Raw genomic sequence first — 27,759 nt, 5'->3', positions numbered from 1 at the left:
GGTCGGCAGCGAGGACTCCTGGGTAGGTATTTTCCTTAAAGGTGCGGAGCTCCGTGGACTCGGCCTCATTTCCCGGCGGAGCAGCAGGAGAAGGTAGCGACTCTTCGGTGGGTGAGTGAAGGCATCAGGAGCTGTGTTTTAAAAGTAAGTACTTACTGTTTTACTTACTGTTTTCCTTGTCTTTGAGTTTCTTTTGGCGCCGGAGGAACCGGAAGCTGGTCGGCAGCGAGGACTCCTGGGTAGGTATTTTCCTTAAAGGTGCGGAGCTGAGTAAACCCGAGCCACTACAAATGTAGTGTCTCCCACCCATCCTCCTCCTCTAACCTAATAATAAGACCCTTTTTACCCTCCTCCTCTAACCAAAAAGGACTGAGCAGGTAAGCTATTTACTGTTTTTGTTAATATCTATAGTTGTACTTAACTAAGGGGTAATTGAATAAAAGAAATGGCAGCCAGTGTAGTGTATTGCTCCTCCTGCAGAATGTTCGAGGTGAGGGAAACCTCCGGTGGCCCTGCCGACTTCACCTGCTGGAAGTGCATCCGTCTCCAGCTCCTATCAGACCGTGTTAGGGAATTGGAGCTGGAGCTGGATGAACTGAGGATCATTCGGGAAGCTGAGGGGTTGATAGATAGAAGCTACACGGAGGTCGCTACTCCACAAATCAAAGGCAGCTGGGTAACAGTTAGAGGTGGGAAGAGGTCAGTGCAGGGATCTCCTGTGGTCGTTCCCCTCAACAACAAGTATACAGTTTTAGATACTGTTGGGGGGGACGGCCTATCGGGGGCAGGCTGCAGTGACCGGGCCTCTGGCACGGGGTCCTGCACTGTGGCTCAGAAGGGAAGGAGGGAGAATGGGAGAGCACTAATCATCGGGGACTCGATGGTGAGGAGTACGGACAGGCGGTTCTGTGGGCGCAGGCGAGACGCACGGATGGTTTGTTGCCTCCCTGGTGCCAGGGTCCGTGATGTTTGTGATCGCGTCTTCAGGATCCTTAAAGGGGAGGGGGAGCAGCCAGAGGTCGTGGTGCACATTGGCACCAACGACGTAGGAAGGAAGGGTGGCACAGATGTTAGAAGTGAGTTTAGGGAGTTAGGCTGGAAGCTGAAAGCTCGGACGGACAAAGTTGTTATCTCTGGTTTGTTGCCGGCGCCACGTGATAGTGAGGCTAGGAATAGGGAGAGAGCACAGCTGAACACGTGGCTGCAGGAATGGTGTAGGAGGGAGGGCTTCCAGTTCTTGGATAATTGGACTGCATTCTGGGGAAGATGGGACCTGTTCAAACAGGACGGGCTGCATCTGAACCAGAGGGGCACCAATATCCTGGGAGGGAGGTTTGCTAGTACTGTTCGGGAGGGTTTAAACTAGTTTGGGAGGGGGATGGGAACCGGACTTGTAATCCAGGGACCAGTGGGTCCACTCAGAAAGACAAAGAGTGTAGTGAGGTATTGGGGAAGGTAGCACTGTCGCAGAGGACAGATGGGCACGGAGAAGGGTTAAAGTGCGTATACTTCAACGCAAGAAGCATCAGGAATAAGGTGAGTGAATTGAAGGCGTGGATGGGCACTTGGGACTACGATGTTGTGGCCATCACTGAAACGTGGATAGGTGAGGGGGAGGAATGGTTTTTGGAGGTACCTGGTTATAGATGTTTTCATAAGATTAGGAATGGTGGTAAAAGAGGTGGGGGGGTGGCATTGTTAGTTAGAAATAGTGTAACAACTGCTGAAAGAATTTTCGAGGAGGATCTGCCGACTGAGGCACTGTGGGTTGAGGTCAGGAACAGGAAAGGAGCAGTCACCTTGATGGGAGTTTTCTATAGGCCCCCCAATAGCAGCAGGGAGGTGGAAGAGCAGATTGGGAAACAGATTTTGGAAAGGAGCAGAAGTCACAGGGTAGTAATTATGGGGGATTTCAACTTCCCAAATATTGATTGGCAACTCTTTAGATCGAATAGTTTGGATGGGGTAGTGTTTGTGCAGTATGTCCAGGAAGCTTTTCTGACTCAGTATGTAGACTGCCCGACCAGAGGGGAGGCAATATTGGATTTGGTACTAGGTAATGAACCAGGGCAAGTGATAGAGCTGTTGGTGGGCGAGCACTTTGGAGATAGTGATCACAATTCTGTAGCATTCACTGTGGTAATGGAGAGGGATAGGTATGTGCAACAGGGCAAGGTTTACAATTGGGGGAAGGGTAGATATGATGCTGTCAGGCAGGAACTGAGGAGCATAAGTTGGGAGCATATGCTGGCAGGGAAGGGCACGGTCGAAATGTGGAACTTTTTCAAGGAGCAGATAGTAGGGGCCATTGATAAGCATGTCCCTGTCAGACAGGGAAGGGATGGTCATGTGAGGGAACCGTGGTTGACAAGAGAGGTTGAGAGTCTTGTTAGGAAGAAGAAGGATGCGTATATAAAGTTGAGGAAAAAGGGCACAGGCATAGCTCTGGAGGGATACAAGATGGCCAGGAAGGATCTGAAGAAAGGGATTAGGAGAGCTAAGAGAGGGCATGAAAAATGCTTGGCGGGTAGGATAAAAGAAAACCCCAAGGCCTTTTACGCGTATGTCAGAAATATGAGGATGACTAAGGGGACCGTAGGTCCGGTCAAGGACAATAGCGGGAGACTGTGTGTTGAGCCGGAAGAGATAAGTGAGGTTTTGAATGAGTACTTCTCTTCGGTATTTACGAATGAGAAGGGGTGTATTACTGAAGAGGACGGTGGGAAGCAGACTGGTAAGCTCGAGGAAGTGCTCGTTAGGAGGGAAGATGTGTTGGGGTTTTTGAATAACTTGAAGATAGACAAGTCTCCCGGGCCTGACGGGGTATATCCAAGGATGTTATGGGAAGCAAGGGATGAAATTGCAGAGCCGCTGGCAATGATCTTTTCATCTTCTCTGCTGACGGGGGTGGTACCAGGTGATTGGAGGGTGGCAAATGTTGTGCCCCTGTTCAAGAAAGGGAATAGGAACAACCCTGGGAATTACAGGCCAGTTAGTCTTACTTCGGTGGTAGGCAAGTTGATGGAAAAGGTGCTGAGGGATAGGATTTCTGAGCATCTGGAAAGACACTGCTTGATTCGGGACAGTCAGCACGGTTTTGTGAGGGGTAGGTCTTGCCTCACAAGCCTGATTGAATTCTTTGAGCAGGTGACCAAGCAAGTGGATGAGGGTAAACCAGTGGATGTGGTGTACATGGATTTTAGTAAGGCATTTGATAAGGTCCCCCATGGTAGACTTATGGAGAAAGTCAGGAGGCATGGGATAGTGGGGAATGTGGCCAGTTGGATTAAGAATTGGCTAACTGATAGAAGGCAGAGAGTGGTCTTAGATGGTAAATACTCAGCCTGGAGCCCAGTTACCAGTGGCGTGCCGCAGGGATCAGTTCTGGGTCCTCTCCTGTTTGTGATTTTTATTAACGACTTGGATGAGGAAGTCGAAGGGTGGGTCAGTAAATTTGCAGATGATACAAAGGTTGGTGGAGTTGTGGATACCGAGGAGGGCTATTGTCGTCTGCAAAGGGACTTGGATAGGTTGCAGTGCTGGGCTGAAAAGTGGCAGATGGAGTTTAACCCTGAAAAGTGTGAGGTCGTCCATTTTGGAAGGACAAACATGAATGCAAAATACTGGGTTAACGGTAGGGTTCTTGGGCATGTGGAGGAGCAGAGAGACCTTGGGGTCTATGTGCATAGATCGTTGAAAGTTGCAACTCAAGTGGATAGGGCTGTGAAGAAGGCATATGGGGTGTTAGCGTTCATTAGCAGAGGGATTGAATTTAAGAGCCGTGAGGTGATGATGCAGCTGTACAGGACCTTGGTAAGGCCTCATTTGGAGTACTGTGTGCAGTTCTGGTCGCCTCATTTTAGGAAGGATGTGGAAGCCTTGGAGAGGGTGCAGAGGAGATTTACCAGGATGTTGCCTGGAATGGAGAATAAGTCTTACGAGGAAAGGCTGAACATTCTAGGCCTCTTCTCATTAGAACGGAGAAGGATGAGGGGTGACATGATAGAGGTTTATAAGATGATCAGGGGAATAGATAGGGTAGACAGTCAGAAACTTTTTCCCCGGGTGGAGCAAAGCGTTACAAGGGGTCATAAATTTAAGGTGAAGGGTGGGAGATATAAGGGGGATGTCAGGGGAAGGTTCTTTACCCAGAGAGTGGTCGAGGCATGGAATGCCTTGCCCGGGGAAGTTGTTGAGTCAGAAACTTTAGGGACTTTCAAAAGGCTTTTGGATAGGTATATGGATAAAGGAGAATGATGGGGTATAGATTAAATTGTCCTTGACAGAGGACAAAGGATCGGCACAACATTGTGGGCCGAAGGGCCTGTTCTGTGCTGTATGTTCTATGTTCTATGTTCTAAATCCTGTATGCAGCTTTGTCTGGAAGAGGCTGAAGACCCTGTTATCTGATGCTTAATTTGGATAGGACAATGAAAACATTCTCTTCTCACTCTCAGTACACAACAAACACAGAAAGATGCCATAAGGACAAGTGAAGTTTGCATTATTAACAGCAAAAGAATGGATTTTCATTTATATCCTTGGTACTGGTGTAATAAATGCTTTAAAAACCTCACAACTGGAACTTTTACTACTAGATATTATCTATAACAGAACAACAGCAGAAACGAACAACTCATTTAACAAATTTCTTTTGAAGGAGTACAAATGGAAGAAATCTAAACTTTCTTAATTGTACAATCTTTCTCATCTGTATGCAGTGTTTTCAGTTTTCAGACATATAGGTTTAAGCGCTCTTACCCTCTGGGATACCTCTCCAGCTCATTTAATACAGTGTGATCACAGTACTCAAGCACGAGATGCAATTTACGTTTTCTTCTGAATACTTCGAGAAGGTTCACTAGGTTATTGTGCTTTAATTGCTGTAACAAAGATATGTACAATGTTCCTTACGCTCTACATTCACCTTCAGATTTAGCAATTGTATAACATTGTGACACTTTAACACTCATTTCTACACTGAACCAATTAATTTTTCCAAAACACAGACTATAAAATTCTGAGGATTGGATAGGTCTGGGAGCGTAAAGCTTAAAAGTTCTAATAAAAAAAAACAAAAGGGAGAAAGACAAATCATATTACTGCATAACCACACAAAAAATCAGGCATAAAATCCAAATGCATTGCATGAATACTCAAAGTTCCATTCCTTGCTTTAGTCATGTGGGAACACTGAAAATAATCGAGTCCACTACACAGAAAAAGGCAATTCGACCAAAGTGGTCATTCCACCAAGGGGTGTTTATGCTTCACACTCGCCTCCTCCACTCCTTCATCTAAATCTATCAGCTTATTCTTCTACTCTTTTCCCTCTTGTGCTTATCTAACTTCCCCTTAATAGCTATTTGCTATTTGCCTCAACTACTCCTTGGGGTAGAGTGCTCCACATTCCTACTGCTCTTTGGTTAAAGAAGGTTCACCTGAATTCCCGATTGAATTTATTAGTGACTATCATATTTATGGTCCGTAGTCTTTGAATCCCCTACAAGTGAAAACATCTTCTCTACGTCTACCCTATCAAACCCCTTCATCATTTTAAAGATCTTTATCAGCTCACCATTTAGTCTTCCCTTTTCTAGAGAAAAGCCTGTTCAGTCTTTCTGATAGTTATAACTTCACAGTTGTAATTATTATCCTTGTTAATCTTTTTTGCACCTTCTCCAATATGTCTATATTCTTCTTATAATATGGAGCTGGAAAACCAGAGGCCGTATTTTGAAAGAACCATGGGGTCAGGACCCCCGTGGACACGATTTAAAAATTGCGGTCCCAGAGGTCGTTTTCGAAATAGTCTGCAATTTTTAATGTGAAGACGGGGGGAAGGAAATGGGGAAGCTGCTCGCCTCCAATTAAGGGGCCATTAAGCTCCTTTAGGAGCTCAGTCAGCAGGCGGGTGGGGGAGCCACACTGTGATTTTCAAAGAGCAATCCAGCGAGCCTGACCAGTCTGGTGCACGATAGTATACAGCTGTCGGGTTCGCAGTGGGCAAAGGAATATTGCGAAATAACTTTTTTCAGCTCCTGGGGATCTTGTGACTGGCCCACTGCAGAGTTTTTTTTTCATTATGGAACTGCTGCCTCACCTGTTCATTTTTCTGGCTCACTGAGGAGCTGCCTTGCTATCGGCAAGCGGCAGGTCACATCATGGCCACCCTTCTCCTTCAGATGCTCAGTGCCACTAATTGGACGCCAAGCTTGCCTCCTGCCCAACTAGGGCATTAATTGAAGATCACATTGCAAGAGCTATGCAGCTGAGGCGTGGGGTTGGGAGCCAGAAATCATTACGGCTTCACGTTCCCGACTCCATTTTGGAAATCCAGTCCCAGAACTGTGTACGATATTCCAAGTGTGATCTAACCAAGCTTCTATTCAAGTTTAATATAACTTCCCTGCTTTCCAATTATATTCCTATAGCAACATTTAGACTCTTAGGGAGAATTTTAACCTGAAAAGTGGGCCGGGGGGGGTGGTGGTTAAAGTCTAAGAAATCTGTTTCCCGATCCAAACCTGCCTCCAGCCCATTTTAACTGAAGCAGGAAGGTGGGCAGGTGATCAATCCACTCCAAGGAGGCAGGTTGGTACTTTGAATAGGATGATGGCATGTCAGTTGTGGCTCAGTTGGTAGCATTGTCACCTCTGAATCAGAAAGTAGTGATTTCAAGTCCCACTCCAGGATTTGAGCACAAAAATCAAGGCTGATGCTCCAGTTTAGTGCTGAGGGAATGCTGTCGTTCAGATGTGACATTAAAGTGAGGCCCTATTTGCTCACTCAGGTGGTTGTGAAAGATCCCACAGCATTAATTTTCAATGAAGAGCAGGGAAGTCAATCCGCAGCATCCTGGTCAATGTTTAGTCCTCAATCAACTCAAAAAAATAAATCATCTAGCCATTAGCACATTGCTGTTTGAGAGAGCTAGCTGTACGCAAATTGGGGCTGCCGTGTATCCTACATTACAACAACGACTGCACATCAAAAAAGTACTTCATTGGCTGTAAAGGGCTTTGAGATGTCCAGTGATCGTGAAAGGTGCTATATAGCTGCAAGTCTTTTTTTTGAATGAGGCTGTGAGCCTCATTGTCATTCTACTTTTGGTATTTAACTGCTGTCAACTGGGTTTCCTGAGTGTTCGGAAACCCAGCAGCTTCACCGAAGTGAGAACTTGCCAGGTTCAGGAGGTTAGTGCCATTATATCTACCTCCTGGATCCAGGTGCCTGCCTCTGCGATCAGGCCCTTCTACAACCACCTTCCTCCTGAAGCCTCTGATCTCACCATGAGGCCTCCAACCTCCCCCCGTCCACTGCCTCCCCAACAACTAAGCCTCCAAACTCACCCCATCACAGCTTCTAAGTAACCCATCACGACTCCTCCAATCACCTTGTGCAATGCCTCTACTAATTCCTTAGGTTTGCAATCGTCACCCTGCCATGAGGCTTCCAATTCTGCCCCCCCCACCCGATGCCCACGACCTCCTCCCCACTCCAGCCTACCATTTCTCTCCACCCTCCAAATCCATACCATCGAGAACTCTGACTGTTCCCCCTCAGCCCTGCATCCCATCCCCTTCAGGCCTGCGAAAGCCCAGACTACAAGGCCCCCGACCTCCCACCTCTTCCCCATACCCTTGGATTGATGACCCACTCGATTGATGCCCCACCCCGAACTCCTCCCCTGATCGACCCGCTCCCTCCTCTCTCCCCCAAATCTGGTTGCTCCCCACCACCCTTTTTTCCTATCTTCAGTCGTCCCTAAGCTCCCATCCGGTCAACCCTCATTCCAATTAACTCCATCTCCCCCCCCCCCACCCAATCAACAACATCCCCACCCCACCCCTGATCAACACCCCTCCTTACATCAACTTCCTGGCGCAAATTTACCTGCTTTTTTTTAATTTCCAAAATATACTTTATTCATAAAAATCTGTAAAAAATACATGACAAAACAGTTCCAAACAGCACCAAGTCAAAAAAATACAAACAGTGCGAAGGAGGTCAGTTTCCTTCAATACAGGAGCTGCCTCACAACCCTTCCATTTCATTTTCCATGCCATACACTTTTTACAGCAAACAAAAATTTTCCCGATACAGTTCGAGGGTTTCCATGGATCCAGCCCCTCCGTTCAGGTTGCTGGGGGTACCTTACACAGTGGTCTTTCCCCATTGAGCTTTTGCTGCGGCTGCCCCAAGCTTTAGTGCGTCCCTCAGCACGTAGTCCTGGACCTTGGAATGTGCCAGTCTGCAACATTCGGTTGTGGACAACTCTTTGCACTGGAAGACCAGCAAGTTTTGGGCAGACCAAAGGGCGTCTTTCACCAAATTGATAGTCCTCCAGCAGCAGTTGATCTTTATCTCGGTGTGCGTCCCTGGGAACAGCCCGTAGAGCACAGACTCCTGTGTTACAGAGCTGCTTGGGATGAACCTCGACAAAAACCACTGCATCTCCTTCCACACCTGTTTTGCAAAGACACATTCCAGAAGGAGGTGGGAAACTGTCTCTTCTCCACCACAGCCACCTCGAGGGCATTGTGCGGAGGGGGTGAGACTTTGGGCGTGCAGGAAGGACCTGACGGGGAGGGCTCTTCACACCACCAGCCAAGCTACATTTTGGTGCTTGTTTGAAAGTTCTGGTGATGAGGCATTTCACCAAATGACTTTGGTGGTCTGCTCGGGGAACCATCCGACAGGATCCACCATCTCCTTTTCCCGTAGGGCCTTGAGGACATTCCGTGCAGACCACTGCCTGATGGATTGGTGGTCAAAGGTGTTTTACCGCAGAAGCTGCTCCACGAAGGATAGGTGGTACGGCACAGTCCAACTGGATGGAGCGTTCCGCGGCAATGTGACCAGGCCCATCCTTCGCAACACCGGGGACAGATAGAACCTCAGCACGTAGTGACACCTGGAGTTTGCGTACTGGAGGTCTACACACAGCTTGATGCAGCCACACACGAAGGTAGTCATCAGGATGAGGGCGATGTTGGGTACATTTTTCCCGCCCTTATCCAGAGGTTTGAACATCATGTCCCTCCGGACCCGGTCCATTTTAGATCCCCAGATGAAGCGGAAAATGGCTCGGGTGACCGGCACAGCGCAGGATTGGGGTATGGGCCACACCTGCGCCACGTACAGCAACAACATGAGCGCCTCGTACCTGATGACCAGGTTCTTACCCACAATGGAGAGAGATCACTGCTCCCACATGCTCAGCTTGTGTTGTACCCTGGCTACTCGCTCCTCCCAGGTTTTGGTGCACACCCGGCCCTTCCGAACCATATCCCCAGCACCTTCATGTAGTCTGACCTGACGGTGAAGGGGACAAAGGATCGGTCAGCCCAGTTCCCAAAGAACAGGGCCTCGCTCTTGCCGTGGTTAACTTTGGCTCCCGAGGCCAGTTTGAACTGGTCGCAAATGCTCATCAGTCTGCACACAGACAGCGGATCCGAGCAGAAGACGGCGACGTCATCCATGTACAGGGAGGTTTTAACCTGAGTGCCTCCACTGTCTGGGATTGTCACCCCTCTTATGCTTGCATCCTTCCTAATAGACTCAGCAAAGGGGTAAAAACAGCAAACAAACAAGACAGGGGAGAATGGACAGCCCTGTCTGACTCCAGATTGGATCGGGAAACTTTCTGATTCCCACCCATTGATTGAGACTGCGCTACTGATGTTTGTGTAGAGCAGTTTGATCCATTGCAGATTCCCTCCCCAAACCCCAAATTTACCTGCTGCTTCACCGACCAGCTCTCTGCCGACTGGAGCCCAAACCTATCAATCAGGCTGGCCACCAGGCAGGGAATTGATCAGTGGCTTCATGGTCACGCTGTGGAATTAAAACCCATAGGTTCCTCACAACTTGTGGACCAACCTGCTCCCTACAGATCAGGTAAGTAAATATTCTCCTCTTATTCTCCAAGCAATATGTGGCCTCCTTATTCTTTCTACCAAAATGCGCAACCTTACACTTACCTGTGTTGAAATTCATTTGCCTTCTTGTATTTTGTCATGTCCTCCCTTTGTACTAACTGTATCCGCCCAACTTGGTGTCATCCGCAAATTTAGAAATTGAACTTCTGATTCCCAAGACCAAATCATTAATGTAAACTGAACAGCAACAGTGGTCCCAGCACCGATACCTGTGGAACACCACTCCTCCCCTTTTGCCAACCTGAGTAGCTACTCTTAACCCTTATTATCTGTTTTCTGCTTTGTAGCCAGCTTGCTATCCATTCTGCTACCTGCCCCTGACTTCGCACGCTCTGACCTTAGTCATGAGTCTGCCATTTGGTACAGTGTCGAAGGCCTTTTGAAAATCCAAATATATTACATCTACATTACTCTTGTCGACTCTTTCAGTTACTGCTTCAAAGATTTCAATAAAGTTGGTCAATTATGACTTTACCTTTTGAAATCCGTGCCGACTACTTTTTATTGAATTTTCGGTTTCTAGATATTTTTCTATTACATCTTTGAGTAAAGATTCTATTATCTTTCCTACCATAAATGTGAGGCTAACTGGTCTATAGTTCCCTGGACTTGTTCTATCTTCCTTTTTATGTATAAGAATAACATTAGCTGTTTGCCCGTCTTCTGCACAATTCCCTTTTCTAATCTAATGACTTTTTATATGCAATAGTGCTTCTGATATCACTTCCCTAACTTTTAATATGCGTGGATGCAATCCATCAGAAACATAGGTTTTATCCTCTCTAAATTTGATTTGTTTATCGATTATCTCTTCCATTTTTATTTTAAATGTCTTTATATCTTTTATGATCTGTTCTTGGAATACCATGCACACCTTGTTAGTCCGCCTGGTAAATACAGAGACAATGTAATTATTTAATATTTATGCCATTTTGCTGTCATTACCTGTGAGTTTATCATGTATATGCCTTGGTGGCCCTGTCCATATTCCGATTTATCCTTTGTTATTTATGTGTGTAGAATACTTTACTATTTCTTTTCATATTCCTTGATAATTTAATTTGATTTTCAAATTGCTTTTTGATTTTTTTGTTTGAACTGCTCACATTACTTTTTGTCAACCTTCTCTTTGTTGTCCATGTACTTCACGTATGCCTTTTTCTTAGTTTCAATTCTACCCTTATCTCTTTATTCATCCGTGGCATTTCAGCATTGGCTAGTTTCCTCCGATTTTTGCAGACTATATTTCTCTTGAACACTATTATCAACTTTTTAAATATTTCTCTTTGACAATATTTTTTCCAGTTTATCTTCCCTAGTTCCATGTTCAGCCCTTCAAAATTAGCTTTTTCCAATTTATTACTTTGGTCTTAGTGTTAGGAACGTTGGACCTTGTACATAATTGTCTTTAAAAATTGTGATTTATAAAAGTTCAAGATGGAGTCCAGAAAGTCAGTTGATCTCACTTCCATTCTGCGAAAGGTTACCAAGACAGCAGAGAGTACAGATCAAAGACTGGCTTCTAAAAGAAAGAGACTACAGCACTAATACTTGAAGAACAATGGGTTTCGCCTTCCCAGACTTTTGGAGTGTAAAACAAGGAGTCAGCCACTGGGAATTTGCAAACGAACCAAGCCGGTGTTAACACCTGGGGACAATGAAAAGCCTGAGTGCCTTTGTGAATGCAGACTGATGGGGTCTGCATTTTGGAGCAGAACAATAAACTATTGACTTCTAAGTCCAGATAAATTTAACAGACTTTCTGGAGAGAAGGAGACTGTAAGAGAAGGAATTAACAGTTGTGGCCTCAGACAAGCTGTAAGAAAGACCCCATCAGGTTCTCAAGTGTTGAATAAGTAAAGAAAATATCTTCGTTTGTAATTTGGGGTATCAGATACTTACTAAGTACTATTTAGTTAATTGGAGATTTCTTTTAGGTTAGTTGTTATAATAAAAGTCTTAAAACATGAAATCTTGTCATGTACTTCATTAAATTAGTCTGGGGGTTCATATCTCATATTTTTCATGTTAACGATCTCTCTGAGGTTGTAACACTTGACTTACTTATGTCTTTCTCAATCATTATTTTAAACTATATTATGTTATGATCACAATTGCCCAGATGTTCCCCAATGCCAACTTCTATTATCTTTTCTGGTTCATTTCCCATTGATAGATCCAATAGTGATTCCTCTCTTATGGACTTCTTACATGCTGGGTAAGAAAGGCATCTTGAACATACTGTAAAAACTCCAGTCCCTTTTCTCCTTTCCCTACCGTTTCTTGACATTTTATTTGGGGTAGTTGAAATCACCAATAATTATTATTCAATGTTTTACTCGTTTCATAGATTTGGCTACACATTTCTTCCTCCACTTCTCTTTCACTGTTAGGTGGTCTGCAGAATAACCCTGTTAATGCAAATGATTTCTTCTTATCATTTGTCTCAAACCATATGGATGCTCTTTCTTTCTTAATCTTAGTTATGTCCCTTTTATCTGTTGCCATTATATTGGACTGAATTTAATGAAGCTGTTTGGAGCAGGAATGGAGAATAGCGTCCACCCAGAAATCTGAAGTCATGACATCAGTTCCTGGACTTAGTCAGTGGCGAGAGAGCACCAAGGCGGCATCACTGCCCTGACGCAACGGGAGTGCAAATTAAATTGTAGAACAGACAGTTACAATACATTTGCATGCAATTGATAGCGATTCAAAGAGGGGCTCGGAATTAAGTGGACGACTGGCGGCCCTCACATGCTTTCGGATCCCCGACCGTTGAAAGGTGGTGGCACCAAGGTGAGGCCTCAGTGCCGCAATGGGAAGGCAGCCATGAGAAGCACTGGATAGGGGAAGAGTTGGGAGTGGAGAATATTGCAAGCATGCAGTGCTGTGCACTCTTTATGGGTGGTCCTGGTCTTGGGTGAGACGGTCCAGTGAGCATAGTACTGGGTGCAAGAGTCCAGTGGGCATAATATGGAATCACTCTGCTTGATGGGCATTGTATTGGGTGCAAGAGTTTGGTGGGCATTGTATTGGGTAAGAGTTTTGTGGGCTATACATCAGGTTTGCTGCAATCAGCACCTCGGAGCACGCCCCCATTGTTCAATACAATGAGCCCTGCGCCTGCATTATGTACAGTGGCTGCCCGCCTCGTAATCGCAGTCAGCCGGCCACACGCGTCACAGGCAGCAATGGCACCTGCTTCCAGGTCCGCTGCCGGGACCTGCGACAGGAACACTAAATTCAGTCTGTTGTCTCTAATTAGTACAGCTACCCCAACCCCCATCTTCCTTCCCTACAGCAACACAAATTGCATTTATATAGCATCCTTAACATAATAAAATGTCCCAAGGTGCTTCACAGGGTGACACAGAGTCACATAAGGAGGTCAAAAGTTTGATCAAACAGGTAGGTTTTAAGGAGTGTCTTAGACAGGTGGAGGGAGGGGATACCAAAGCACATAGCCTAGGCAGCTGAAGGCAAGGCTGTCAATGGTGGAACTACTAAAATCGGGGATGAATAAGAGGCTAGAATTGGAGGTGGTTACAAAGATAGGAAGGTTCAAGGCCATGAAGGGATTTGAAAACCAGGATAAGCATTTTAAAATTGAGGTATTGCCAGACTGGGAAGTCAGCGAGCACAGTGAATGGGACTTGGTGTGAACTGCGTTACAGGCAGTAGAGATTTGGGGTAGATGTTGAGAAGCTGGCCAGGAGAATATTGGAACAGTCAAATCTAGAGGTAAAAAGGCAAGGGTTTCAACAACAGATTAATTGAGTCACAGTTGAAGGGCAATTATTAGAGGTGGCAGTAGGTGATCTTGGTGATGGGGTGGATATGTGGTCGGAAGCGCATTCTGGGGTTAAATAGGACACCAAGGTTGCGAATGGTCTGGGTGAGCCTCAGACTGTTGCCAGGGGGAAGAGATGAGTTGATGGCTAAGGACCAGGGTTTGTGGTAGGGACCAAACACAATGGCTTCAGTCTTCCAAATATTCAGTTAAAGAAAATTTCTGCTCATCCATTATTGGATGTTGGGTAAGCAGACAAATCAGACAGTGGAGGGGTCTAGAGGTGGTGGTAGCGTTGGCTGTCATCAGCATACATGTGGATCCCGATAATGTGTTTTCAAATGATGTTGCCTGGGGGACTGTAAAGGTTATCTCATTGAAATGTATGAAATTCTTAGACAGCTTGACAGGGTAAATCCTGGAGGCTGTTTTTTTGACTGGAGATACTAGCATTAGAGGTCGGCCATTTAGGACTGAGATGAGAAATTTCTTCACTCAGAGGTTGTGAAATCTTTGGAATTCTCTACTCCAAAGGAATGCTCAGTTGATGAGTATATTCAAGACTGAGATCGATAGTTTTTTGGGAATTAAGGAATCAAGGGATATGGGGATAGAATGGGAAAGTGTAGTTGATGTAGAACTTCAACCACGATCTTAATAAATGGCAGAGTAGGCTTGAGGGCTCGTATGGCCTGCTCCTGCTTCTATGTCTTGTGATCTTAATGGTGTGGGAGCAGGAAGAGAATCCACTGCAGGTAATTCTTTGGCTACGACTGGATAAATAAGAATGGTATCAGGTAAGGGCAGTCCCACCCAGCTGGACACCAGTGGAGGGCCATTGGAGAGGATGGTGTCGCCAATCATGTCAATGGTTGCAGATAAGTAGAGAAGGATGAGGAGGGATAGTTTCCAAGGTCACAGTCACATAGGATGTCATTTGTGACTTTATAGCTGTTGTGATATCGCTTTAATATGTGTACACAGCATCACAGGAAATGATGTCATTCAGCATGTGGTCAGTTGGTTGGAGTTGAGCAAGATACCTAGTCACACATGTAAGACAAAGCTCTCTTGTAAATGTGTTACTATACAAATAAAGAACCCACAGTTTTAGAACCACTCAACTTAAGATTGTTTGGTTCCTAACTGCTACATAAAAGCAATAATGCAACATGGTGACAGTGGTGGCATCAGCAGCAGCGATGACAGCGTATGATTTCTGAAGATTTTTTCGACTTTCAACTGCACCATCCTCGACATGGTAGCAGCATGTGGTCTCTGAAGATTCACACCCTCAAAGACATCACGGTAATGTGTGGTCCCTGAAGCAACACAACATTCACGAAGTAGTGATAGTGATGCACAGGGAAGATCACAGGTAACACTACTGCAGAGAAGCTCAGGAATTGTATTCATGGGGACCAGCGATCTCATGCAGGACATAGAGACCAATGATCTCTCCCATCGTAGTCCAACACAGACAGGTCAGCGCAACTCATTGTCAGGGGCGACAGCGATTTGGCACAGCCAAGTTCAATGACCTTTCACAAAGTGGGTGCTCAAGACACAGTGAGTGTATGAAAGGGTTTGTTCAAATCGATGGTGGCCAGAAAGAAAAGACAGAAATCGGGTGGAATCGTGCTCGGAAACAGGCAAAGCTCTCTTGTAAATGTGTTACTATACAAATAAAGAACCCACAGTTTTATAACCACCCAACTTAAGATTGTTTGGTTCCTAACTGCTACATAAAAGCAATAATGCAACATGGTGACAGTGGTGGCACCAGCAGCAGCAGTTCTCGTTGAGGCTGCAGATTGGCTTCGCCATTATGCACCGGGTGTTTTCCAGCCATTAGTGCTTCATGGGTGGGGCCTCCCCAGTTGCAGGCAGAAAGCCCGCACTGCAGGCACAGGTTCTGGGTGTGGCCGAAGCTCGGCGCTGCAGACACAGTAGACCTGCAAGCTTTGCGTCTCCTCTAGGGACAGGCTCAAAATAAAAGAAAGGGAGGCTGCAATTTAAAGGGGAAAACTCCAATAGCATTTTTGACACTGGGAATTTGACACTATGTCCACTAAATACCCTTCCATGAACTGGAAAGCCCACGAGTTTCAACTTTTTAAACAACAAATGGAGTTGTGTTTTTTGGATCTGGCTGTCATGGAGCTGTAAAAACAAGCAGTCAAAATAAAAATAGCAATCGGTAATGACGGGCTACACTGGATTAGCAACTCGGGACTTTCTGAAGCAGAACAGAAGGACCCAGCAAGACTATGGTCTACATTGGAGGACCGGCTCAAGGTCAGGATTAATTTCAGGATTCACCACCTAGAGCTGAAGACATATAGGGAGCAATCAAGAGAAACCATTGACCAATTCCTGAGCAGGTGCCGAGAGAAAGGCAAACTCTGACTTCTCAAAGGTGGAATTATCAGAATGCGTTATGGAGTTGGTGATTGCATCTACCCCAATAGAAGCTTTTCAGAAAGAGCTACTAGATAAGCAAAATGGATTTGATGTTGAAAGTCTCCTAAGAGAAGGCAGGAAGTTTGAAGAAATTACTGCAAGCAGTCAGTGCATATGGATGCTTGGTACTACAGCTATAGGTGAGGTAACCAGGACACCTCAGCCAGGCAAGATATGTGGCAAGTGTGGCATAATGGACCAACCAAGGAACTGTCCCGCCTTCATAAACAACTACAAGGTGTGTGGCAAGAACGGGCACTTGGAAAGGCTATACAAGAGCTCCAATAATGGAAAACTGGCCAGGAGTCACAGCAGACCACGATCTGATAAGAATCAGACATCACCTGGTTGAAGAAACAGGGACACATCTGCCAAAAGCCAAATCAAACACAGAGATGTCCACGAGACTGACAGTGATGTGAGTAACACACAGGGCACTGAAGGGGATCAAGCCTTCCACATAGTAACCCTTACACACAAAATGGATGTGGTTACACAAAGGGAAGCGTTCACAACCATTAACATAGCGTGTCCAAAGAAGTGCTAAACACACATTGCGGCTCAAGGTCAATACAGAGACAAGTGCAAACATTTTGCTGCTGCAAATAGTGAAGGACATGTACCTGGTGAGAAGGAAAGCCATGATATAACCAATGAAGACAAAACTCACCGTGTACAATGATACATTGATCAACTGCATAGGTACTCGAGGGTTGAAGTACATGTGTAGAACCTCTGTTTGGTCGCAACAGGTTTTCTACATTGTCGACAAAGATAGTCCAGCAGTTGCAGGCCTGCCGGCATGTAGCGAGCTTCAAATCGTAACAATCCATGGGATCAGGAGCATGCCAAAGACACATGACCAGAACAGGTTCAACTCTATTGAGTTCATCCAAGATTTACAAAGAATGTACCCAGACCATTTCGACAGCGCGGGAAGTTTCAAAGGAGAAGCTGTCCTACATGTGAGGGACGACGTAGTTCCTTCTATAGATCCTCCAAGGAAATGTAGCGTCCATGTCATGGGCAAGCTGAAAAGAGAGGTGGATCCTATGGAGAGGCAAGGAATCATCAGGCGTGTTCAACAGCACACCCGGATGGTGCAGCTCAATAACAGCTGTCGTCAAAAAGGATGGCACCATCCAGGTTTGTTTGAACCCCAGAAGGCTAAACATGGAATTGAAACACAGTCCTCACAAAATCCCCACATTAGAATAGATGAATCCGAAATTGTAAAGAGCAAGTCTTTTTCGAAACGAGATGCAAAGCATGGGTAGTAGTCGGTCCATCTGTTGGAAGATGCGCAAGAGTTGACGACTTTCAGGACTCCACTTGGACAATATCGTTTCTTGCGCCTAATGTTTGGCTTATCAGTAAGCCAGGATTTCTTTCAGCAACGCATGGATCACATTACAGAAAATATGCCAGGGTGTATATGTATTGCTGATGATATTGCAGTTGTGGGCAACACAAAAGAAGAACGTGACAGGAACTTACATATCCTGATGGAAAGAGCCAGGAAAGAAGGCCTCGTACTTAACGGTGATAAATGTGCAACAAACATGAGACACACTAACTTTTGTGGCTCCATTTATTCAGGCATTAGACTGGATCCCAGCAAGATAGAAGATCAGTCCATACCAAGCCCACAAGACAAAGAAATCTTGGTCTCTTCAGTTTCTTAGCTCCTTACATTTCAAATTTTGCCAAGAAGTCTTTGATTCTACAAGAACTCCTCACAATGGAAACACTATTTCTGTGGCATGAGGACCACCAGCATGCACCTGATTTGCTGAAGCAGTTATTATCACCAGATGCATGGTTGCAGTATAATGATCCCAACAAGAATACCACTCTCGCAAAAAGGCCTGGGAGTATGCTTGTGGACGTCCAATAGCTTTCGGTTCAAAAAGCTTATCCCACAGAGGCTAATTATTCCAATATAGAAAGGGAAATGCTAGCACTGGGGTTTGGAATCACAAGGTTTCACACTTATCTCTGGGAAACACTTTGTAGTCGAAACAGATCATAAGCCATTAGCAATGATCTGGCAGAAGCTGCTGACTAGCACACCTTCACAGCTGCAAAGGCTGTTGATAAAAGAACAAGCATATGATTGCGAGGACAAATACAAGCCAGGGAATCTCATGGTGACTTCTGATGCCTTAAGTAGATTACCTAATCCCAAAAAGTGCAAAGATGTTCCACTAGACATCCTAGTTGACGAGGTTGACATGAGCTAAAGGATGTATACCATATTGATTTGATGCTTCTCAGGCAGAACAGTGAAGAATTAAGGAAAGAAATCTCAAGACCCAACCTTGAAGACGCTAAGGCAACTCATGATTAAAAGATGGCCTGACAGCATACAAGAGGCTCCTGCGGTGCTCAGAACCTTCTGGGCATACTGGGATGAGTTGAGCATTTCAAGTGTTATTTTCAAAGGCAGGCAGGTAATACTTCCGCAGATGCTTTGTTCGGATATCCTCTCACAGTTACAGAGCGGCCATATGAGTGTTGAGAAGTCTAGAAGACTTGTGCGAGACTATCTACTGGCCGGGTATGAACAGTGACATTGAACAAATGGTAAAGTCATGTGATGCTCACCAGTAGTACCAACCATACCAGCATAAAGAGCAAATCCTTCCACATCCCGTCGCATCCATGGTCAAGGATAGCCACCGATCTCTTCACAAAGGTGACGATTACTTGTTGTTCACCGATTACTTCTCTAAATTTCCGTTAATAATATCAATTAAGGGATACTTCGAGTGCATCAGTTGCCAATGCCATCAGTGCAATTTTCAGCTTGTTTGGTCCCCCAGAAGAGATGGTATAGGACAACGGACCGCAATACTTTGTCAAGCCATTCTAAGACATGTGCAGGGGATGGGGTGTAAACCATATCTCTTCTTCACTGCATTACCGTCGGTCGAATGACCTAGTGGGGAGAATGGTATGTACAGTCAAATCGCCGATTGTAAAGTGTGGTGAAACAAAATAGGATCTACATATAGCCATGTTACACCTGAGGGTGGCACCAATCGACACAGGGCTGCCATCCCCTGTCGAAATCATATTTGAAGGATAGGTTAAGACAACACTTCCAAGTCACCATCTCATGAAATCCTCCTCAATACAAGATAGGCTCCTAGCAAAACAAGATGAAGCCGACACATGATAAACACACAGGTGTGGAACTACACCATTACAGATAGGGCAGAAAGTCAGGGTAATTCATCCAGAAGAAAAAGTGTGGTTTGCAGCAGAGGTGTCCAAAGTCTGCAACAAACCAAGATCTTATGAAGTAACTATCCCCAATGGAGCAGTGCTAAGAAGAAATCAAAGTCAGCTAAGAGAACTAGCTAATAACACTGTGCCTGACAATCCTATTGCATCGATAACACGCTCACATTCAGATCTGCAGAACGTAACAAGAGAAAATGACCAGTGTAACAATTGAGCACAGGATGAGTATCAGAATACACACAAAAGTTAAGCAAGGAAAGCCGGTAGGCCTAGTTCTCCATCAAGTTACACAGAGACAAGATCAGATTGAGTCAGTAGGCCGCCTGCATGATTCAGTGACACCTGACTAAAGAACATTACAGTTAATCCATGTATAAATATTTTTCAGTCATTTTATTCCATTATGCACATAGTTTATCTTTTGTGTATTTCCATTTTAGGAAAGGAGATTGTTGTGATATCGCTTTAACAATTTAAGTACGCCAAACTGCATCACAGGAAGTGATGTCATTCAGCATGTGATCAGGTGGTTAAAGTTGAGCAAGCCACCTAGTCACATGCGTAAGACAGAGCTCTCTTGTAAATGTGTTACTGTACAATTAAAGAACCCACAGTTTTATAACCACTCAACTTAAGATTGTTTGGTACCTTATTGCTACTTAAAAGCAATAATGCAACAATAACCTTTTCAGTGTTGTGACAGCATGGAAACCTGATTGCAGGGGTTCAAACATGGAGCTGCAGGAAAGTTGAGCATGGATTTGGGAGGTGACATGTCCAAGATCTTTTGGAGAAGAAAGGGAGATTGGAGATAGATGGTTGTTTGCAAGGATAGAAGGACGAAGAGTGTTTTGTTTAGAGGAAGTGGGTGATGATGACAGGCTTGAAGGGGAGGGTGATGTTGACTGAGGAGAAGGAACTGCTAATGGGACCAAGTGGCGACAAATATTCTGGACCTGACAACCTGCTTCCTATGGTTTTAAAAAAGGTAACTGCAGTGACAGTGGATGCATTAGTTTTGATCTTGCAGAATTTCTTAGATTCTAGAGCAGTTCCCAAGGATTGGAAGATAGCAAACACAATCCTGTTATTTAAGAAAGGAAGAAGAGAGAAAACATGGAACTATAGTTGGCCTGAATGAATAGGCAAAATGGTAGAATCTATTATTAGGGATGTGGTAACAGGGTACTTAGAAAATCATAATATGATTAAGCAGAGTGGAACATGGATTTATGAAAGGGAAATCATGTTTGACAAATTTGTTAAACTTTATGAGGATGTAACTAGTAAGATTGATAAGGGGGAACTATTGGATGTAGTGTATTTGGATTTTCAAAAAGCATTCGTTAAGGTTATTACACAAAATTAAACTCATGGGATTGGAGGTAATTTTTTTTTTAGAGATAAGCACTGAAACAGGCCCTTCAGCCCACCAAGTCTGTGCCGACCATCAACCACCCATTTTATACTAATCCTACATTAATCTCATATTCTCTACCACATCCCCACCATTTTCCTACCACCTACCTACACTAGGGGCAATTTACAATGGCCAATTTACCTATCAACCTGCAAGTCTTTGGCTGCGGGAGGAAACCGGAGCACCCGGCAGAAACCCACACGGTCACAGGGAGAACTTGCAAACTCCACACAGGTAGTACCCAGAATCGAACCCAGGTCGCTGGAGCTGTGAGGCTGTGGTGCTAGCCACTGTGCCACTCTAGTAGCCACCTGCTAATTATATTAGCATAAATTGAGAATTGGCTAATGGGTAGAAAATAGAGAGTAGGAATAAATGTGACATTTTTGGATTGGCAGGCTATTACTAGCAAGGTACTGCAAGGATTATAACTTGGGCCTCAGCTATTTACAAGATATTACAAGCTAATGACTTGGATGAGGGGACTGAGTGTAATGTAGCCAGGTTTGCTGACAATACAAAGTTAGGTGGGAAAGTAAGCAGTGAGAAGGACGGAAAGAGACTGTAGAGGGATGTGGACAGGTTAGGTAAGTGGGAAAGAATATGGTAGATGGAATACAATGTGGTGAAGTGGGAAGTTGTCCACTTTGGTAGGAAAATAAAAAAGCAGAATATTTTTTGAATAGTGAGAGACTGAGAAATGTTTGCATTCAGAGGGATCTCGGCATCCTTGTATATGAATCACAGAAAGTCAACTTGCAGGTATAACAAGCAAATGCTTTTGTAATAAATGGATTGAAGCATAAGAATAAGGAAGTCTTATTACAATTATATAGGGCATTGGTGAGACCACATCTAGAGTACTGTGTGCATGTTCTAGTCTCCTTACCTGAAGAAAGACCTACTTGCCCTAGAGGGAGAGTAACAAAGTTTCACTAGCCTGCTTCCTGGGATGAGGGGATTTTCCTATGAGGAGAGATTGAGAAGGCAAGGCCTATATTTGCAGCAGTTTCAAAGATTGAGACGTGATCTAATTGAAACATATAAAATTCTTAAGGGCCGTGACAGGGTAGATGCTGAGAAAATATTTCCCCTGGCTGGGGATTCTCGAACGGATTCTGGCCTGACTGCAGCAGCACTTCTCTCCTCTGTTTAACTATTTGTTTCTTGTGTATGCATTAAAAAGCCCTGAATGTTACTTATGATGCTCTCAACAATCATAGTGTTCCTTTCAACTTCTGCAATTAATTTCTTAACCTACTTTGCTTCTCTTTTTACAATTTACCTGATTTTCCTGTAGTCAGATTCTTTATGTTGTTTAAAAGTCTTGCATATTCTTTATACTTCTGCGGTTAATGGTGCAAACACTCCTGGTGTTATGACCAGGTGGGAAAGTGGTCTAGGAGTCCCTTTTAACCTTCACCTGGTCTTATTGTAACAGGGCTTATGTTTTTAAACATAGTGTGTTTTGAGTTCCCCCTTGGTGAATCCTTATTCACCATTTTCCAATTATAAGGCAAAGAAATGAGCATAAACAGGCTTTCTTAGGTTTAAAGAAAAAAAGTGAAATTTATAAAAACTTAAACTCGAATATGGTTAACGATTACAGATATACGACACGCCCACGCTAGCATGCACCCACGATTCACACATGCAAATAGGGACAGAAAAGAGCAGAAGAAAAATTAAGTACAACAGTTTGAGGCAATATCTTGTGACAATGCTTAAGAGCTCACTGTATAGTCCTTTTGTAGGTAATTCTTGCTTTTCGTTGGGGCCCAGTATTCTTCTTAAACCTTGTTCACTGTAAGACACTTTTCCCTCTTCGGGTTCATATGTATTCAATGGTTTCTGAAGTTGGTGAGAGTGAGATGAGAGCAGACAGCAGAGAGATGTTCTGGGTTCAGGAGCAAACAGCTTACTGAGTTCAAGATCTCTGTGGCAAGTTCAAATTCAAAAAACTCCAACAGTCAGTAAGTCATGTGACTAAACTGGTCTGACCACGTCTGTTTGTGTATGCGGCCATCTTAGCAGTTAACCTTGAATGCTAGCCTCTTTATCTTCAACGTCTGGTAATAAAAAGTCCATCGTGGATTAAATTGGAGCAGGGAGTGGCCCCTTTATCTGTTCCAAGTACTGTCTGTTACTCTGCAAATGTCTTTCCAGTCAGGGGCTTGACAACCCCTTGTAATAGGCCTTCTTTTCTTCCTAGCAGTAATTTTAAGTTTTAATGTTCATGTGGCGAAATAATGTGTGCCTCGTTCTTGGCAGGTGGGGGCCCGCACGACACCTGGCATTTAGGAAAATTCGATTCATAATGCTCTGGGAAGCAATGTCTCATACACAAATCAGGTGCAAACATTTTTAAGCAAGCATGTTTCACCTGGTTCATTCAGGACTCACAAAGCTGCTATCTTGGTTTATTAGTCCAGACAGATTGAAAATCCAAAATCAAAATATTACAGATGCTGGAAATCCAAAATAAAAACTGAAAATGCTGGAAACACTCAGCAGTTCAGGTAGATCTGTGGAGAGAGAAACAGAGTTAATGTTTCAGGTCAATGAAAGATCATCAACCTGAAATGTTAATACTGTTTCTCTCTCCAAGCTGCAAATCCAGTTGGAGAGCAAAGTATGGTACCTATTTAAATGAAAGGCATCTCAGCAGTGAGTCTTTCATTTTGTTTTCAACTCTTGCCTAGAATTTGATTTACTTTCTACCACTTTTACTTCCATTGTGATGGTATGCTGCATTTTGAAAGGCTCCTTGCAAGCCTGTGCAGATCACTCCCTTACATCTGCAAAAGACACCAATGTTGCAAACAGTCTGCTTCAGCCTCACACAGTTGCTTGAGAGAGCAATGGAGTCAGTGGCTAGGCAGCGGAGTTCGTGGTGAGTACCAAAGACAATGGCTTCGGTCTTCCTAGTTGGAGAAAATTCCTGCTCCTTCAGTACTGGATACAGGACATGCAGTGACAAATCAGAGAGTGGAACGGAAGAACCCGTCTGGTCTCGGCCAGGTGTATCTGTGCGGTGCTCTGTCTGCAGTGTTTCTGAAGATGTTGTGCAGCTTGGCATCTTTTACTGATTCCATTAGGAATCTGGACGTAGCATCCATTTGGCTGTCGGCCCTGCTGGATCGTTCAGCTGTATCAATGATGCAGCTGAAGTCACCACCCAGAACAATCAGCCTGGACGTCACCAGCAGCAGTGGGAACTGCTGGAGGACGGTCAGTCGCTCGCTATTTTGAACCAGTACGTACACGTAGATTAACCGGAGTGGAGCATTTTTGTACATTATGTCTGCTACAAAGAGGTGACCACCCACCACCTCCTTAACTTCGGAGATGGTAAAGTTGCCTCCACGCAGCAAAAATACCCAGGTGAGAGGAACAGGAATCATTTCCCCCTGACCAGATCGATGGCCTGCGGAACCACTATCGCAACCATTGCCTGTAGGTGCTGAGGTGGGGCATTCCACACTCCTGCAGAAACAGCAGGTCGGCTTTGACCTTTGGCAAGATACCCAAGGTTGGAACACATAGCGTAGTGGACTCAACGCTACATGCATTAATGGAGGCAATCTTTAGACCTACTAAAACTATATGTTTCTTACCACTCCAGGGGCAATGCTAGTCCCAGCCCTTGGGTATGTTCCTGCATATGCATAGCATTCACTGACTGTTGCACTGTTGTTAGGCTCCGAAAACTGTCTTGGTCACCCATGGAAGGTTTCTTCCACTGGGGTGTGTCAGGAAAACATGATATGCCATATGAGAAATATTAATTAATTGTCTGGAAACCTACATAAGACTTTTAATGGAAAAACTCCTACTGTTAACTTTTTAAAAACTGGCTACCACAATCTTGCATCTGAAATACCAGGAGATCGAACTGGAGACAAAAGTCTAACAAGAAGCCCAGCCAGGACAATGCTTTGGCTAACTGAGTAGATTATCCAGATCACCCTCGTTAGCGGGACATTCAAAGCTATCCTGAGGCATCCATAAGTGGAAACGTCCCTCTGGGGGTAAACGCTGACAATACCACGAGAGGGGTTTTGGTTTTTTGACCTCATTAAAAGCAAAGGGGATTGAGAAAAACATGCAACCGTCTATTCATCTCTGAGAAAACTGGGAGTTACGTTACACAGAGAAGAGACAAGCAATAACTGAGACTGCAGCAGCAGAGAAGGCTGTGTGCCTTTCTTTCTCTCTCCCCAGAAAACATCAAGTTTGAAAACTGTCTGCAACAGTGGACCCTTCAAGCCTACAGACTGCTACAGCCACAGGCTGCCTTCAAGAAAACCCTGAGTAAAGCAGGCCAGCCACAAAATGCACTTTGATCAACCAAGAACCTCAAGAATACAACCTCAGCTGGAAGACCACTGAATCATTTAACCTCACTGACTTAACTTCATTTATTTTGGACTTTAATTCAACCAAAAATCCTACTTTCCACTTTGTTATCTATTTGTGTGTGTGAGATTCTTGTGTGTGTGAGATTCTTGTGTGAATGTGTGCGTTAATGCGTAGCGTATCTTTATTATTTTTAAATTGGGTTTAGATTGTTGAGTATAATAAACTTACCTCTTTCTTGTTTAAACTCAAGAAAACTTGTCAAATTGATTCTTTCATGTTCACATTAAAGGAAAAAGGTAAAACACTCACTGAGGTGGTAAGCACAGCTACTGTTAAAAAGGAATAAACCTTATTGTGGTCAAATAAGTGGAAGGGAAAGAGGGGTGACTGTGACCCCCTCCTCACTTGGCTGTAACAGGGTGACATCGGGGGGCGGGGCGGGGAGGGGGTCTTGTAAGCAGCGAGGTTTGAACTGTCCACCGCTGGTGCTGCCTTTCCCTTCTGTTCCTCTTCAAGGATGTTGCTGCGCCGGCTTCCTGGAGCTGGGTGCACAAGGCGCTTCACTACTCTCAGCTTCCCGGAGTTGGGGGGTGCGCTGGGCATCTCGTTGCACTCTGCGCTTTGGGATTGGGGTGCGCTGGGCCCTTTGCTGCTTCCAGTGTTGTGGAGCCGGGGGCCTTCTCCTCCAGCTCCTCTGCATTCTGCCGCTTTTTTTGCTCGTGTCAGCTTTCCTGCCCTTCCTTATCCGATAAGGAGCAGCAGCTGTAGTTTGTTTCCAACATGAGCCTCCTCTTTCCACTGGATTGGGGGGGTGGGTGGTGGCCTGTTAATTTTTTTGGGCCTTCTTTGTGGTTTTCCTCTTAACTGCTTGCCCCTCACCCGGTTGTTCCACTGCTGGATCCACTTCCATTAATTCTGCCTACTGAGGAGGCGGGTCAGGGCACAACGTTGGCATTTGGTAGCTTGCTGCAGCACCCTCTTCCTTCTTCTCCTTGTCCTTTGTTAGTTGTTCCACACTGGGGGGGCTTTGTGGGTGGAGGTTGATGGTCTCCTTCACAGCAACAGCCTTGTTCGCCGTTCCCTCCTCATGTCCCTCCTTGATTTTTTGCCACCTGTGCATAACTGAGGCAGCATTTTGGGCAAGTCTTGTAGAGGTGGCCTGCCCCACCACACAGGTTGCAGCACTTTTTCATGGAAGGCTTCCTCGGCAGCAAGGGTATCTCACTAGACACCACATCTGTACTAATAAAGTAGCTTACTCCAGCTATTTTGCATGGAATTACCACCCTTTTCAGTGACTTTAATGTGTTGTCATCCCCGAATCTGAAGCAAGTAGAACTTTCACACTTCCTCACCTTACTTTGAACCTTACTACTTAGTAAATCTAAATAACCTATCAACCAATCCATGTCACAAACTGTGGATGTGCAACCACTGTCCCAACATAGAGCAATTAAATGAATCCGCAACACGTACACCCATTGCCAGACTGACGTTTCTTGTGACCAGTACGATTTCCTCAGACTGATCTTCCACTTCTGAACCTTCCGTGTCACGTGTTGCCTTGAAATCCCTGTTGCTCCATTTTGGACAGTTTACCGCATAATGACATGTTGAATCACATCTGAAATACCTGTTAATAATTCCCCAGCATTCCTGGGGTTCATTTGTCTATTGTTGTTGCTCCATTCCTGTTGTCTGCCAGATCTGCCAAAAATGTCTCCATCCTCATTTCTTTTGTCTGTGATTCTTTTGCTGTATTGATGCCTGTGCCCCATGTCTGAATGATCTCGAAATGCCGTGACCATAGAGTCCTCCATCCTCTGTGACACCGCCGAATGTCCCATTTGTGCCATGAAAGCCGCTGGAAGTGACTGCTTTCCCAAGAAGTTTTTAAAAGCATCTAATCCAAAAGCATGTCTCTTTCTAAGAATCTAACTCCAGTTAAGACCAGGAGCCTAGCCATGTGCAACACTTTAGCACAATCCAATAATTAGAAAGTGAGCAATGAACAAGGAATTTCCAAATAGAATTTCTGCAGTCTGTTATATAGTGTGTGAATTTTCATAATATATTCCTCTATGGAATGATCGTCCATCTTTCTAAATTTATCAAAGTCTGACCATGCCTGATATGCATTTAGTAGATCATCTTTCTTATAAATTGTATCCATAAAGCTTAATAGAAGCTCCAAATTTTCCTCGGTGTCCAACTGAAGGGGGTCTAGCCAAGGTTATACCTTGTTTTCTCTTCAGTAAGGACGTAATCCGTGTCCACTTATCCATTTCATTTTTCCATTGGTCATAAGGTTCAGATTCAGAGAACATCGGTTGGAAATCATACACTTTACACTTTGTTTCAGCCATTCTTCTCAAATACAATTCAGATTACAACCTTCCGTCTGAAAAAAAATTCTTAGTTTCCAATCTTCACTTTTAGGCAACCGTCCTCTGTTATTATGTTAACTGGATCCAAGCCAAACAGTGAAGAATGAAACTAGACGCAGATACTTTTCTTGATGGTCAGTT

The 27,759-nt window shown here is 44.6% G+C and overlaps 1 protein-coding gene across 4 annotated transcripts in view; it reads right to left on the bottom strand.

The window, feature by feature from the left end:
- The window catches only part of LOC137376294 (cyclin-dependent kinase-like 4), a 136,409-nt gene that overhangs the window by 55,147 nt on the left and 53,503 nt on the right, over window positions 1-27,759 (bottom strand). For 3 of the 4 annotated variants that reach the window (XM_068044559.1, XM_068044558.1, XM_068044560.1), the window contains one exon: window positions 4,762-4,883. The exons of the other annotated variant lie outside the window; for it this stretch is intronic. In XM_068044559.1, coding sequence (XP_067900660.1) covers window positions 4,762-4,883 — 122 coding nt within the window. The remainder of the gene's footprint in view (window positions 1-4,761; window positions 4,884-27,759) is intronic. 4 annotated transcript variants of the gene reach the window in all.

Source organism: Heterodontus francisci, chromosome 13 (assembly GCF_036365525.1).
Source record: "Heterodontus francisci isolate sHetFra1 chromosome 13, sHetFra1.hap1, whole genome shotgun sequence".
Lineage (NCBI taxonomy): Eukaryota > Metazoa > Chordata > Chondrichthyes > Heterodontiformes > Heterodontidae > Heterodontus > Heterodontus francisci.
This window is presented reverse-complemented; position numbering and strand designations above follow the sequence as displayed.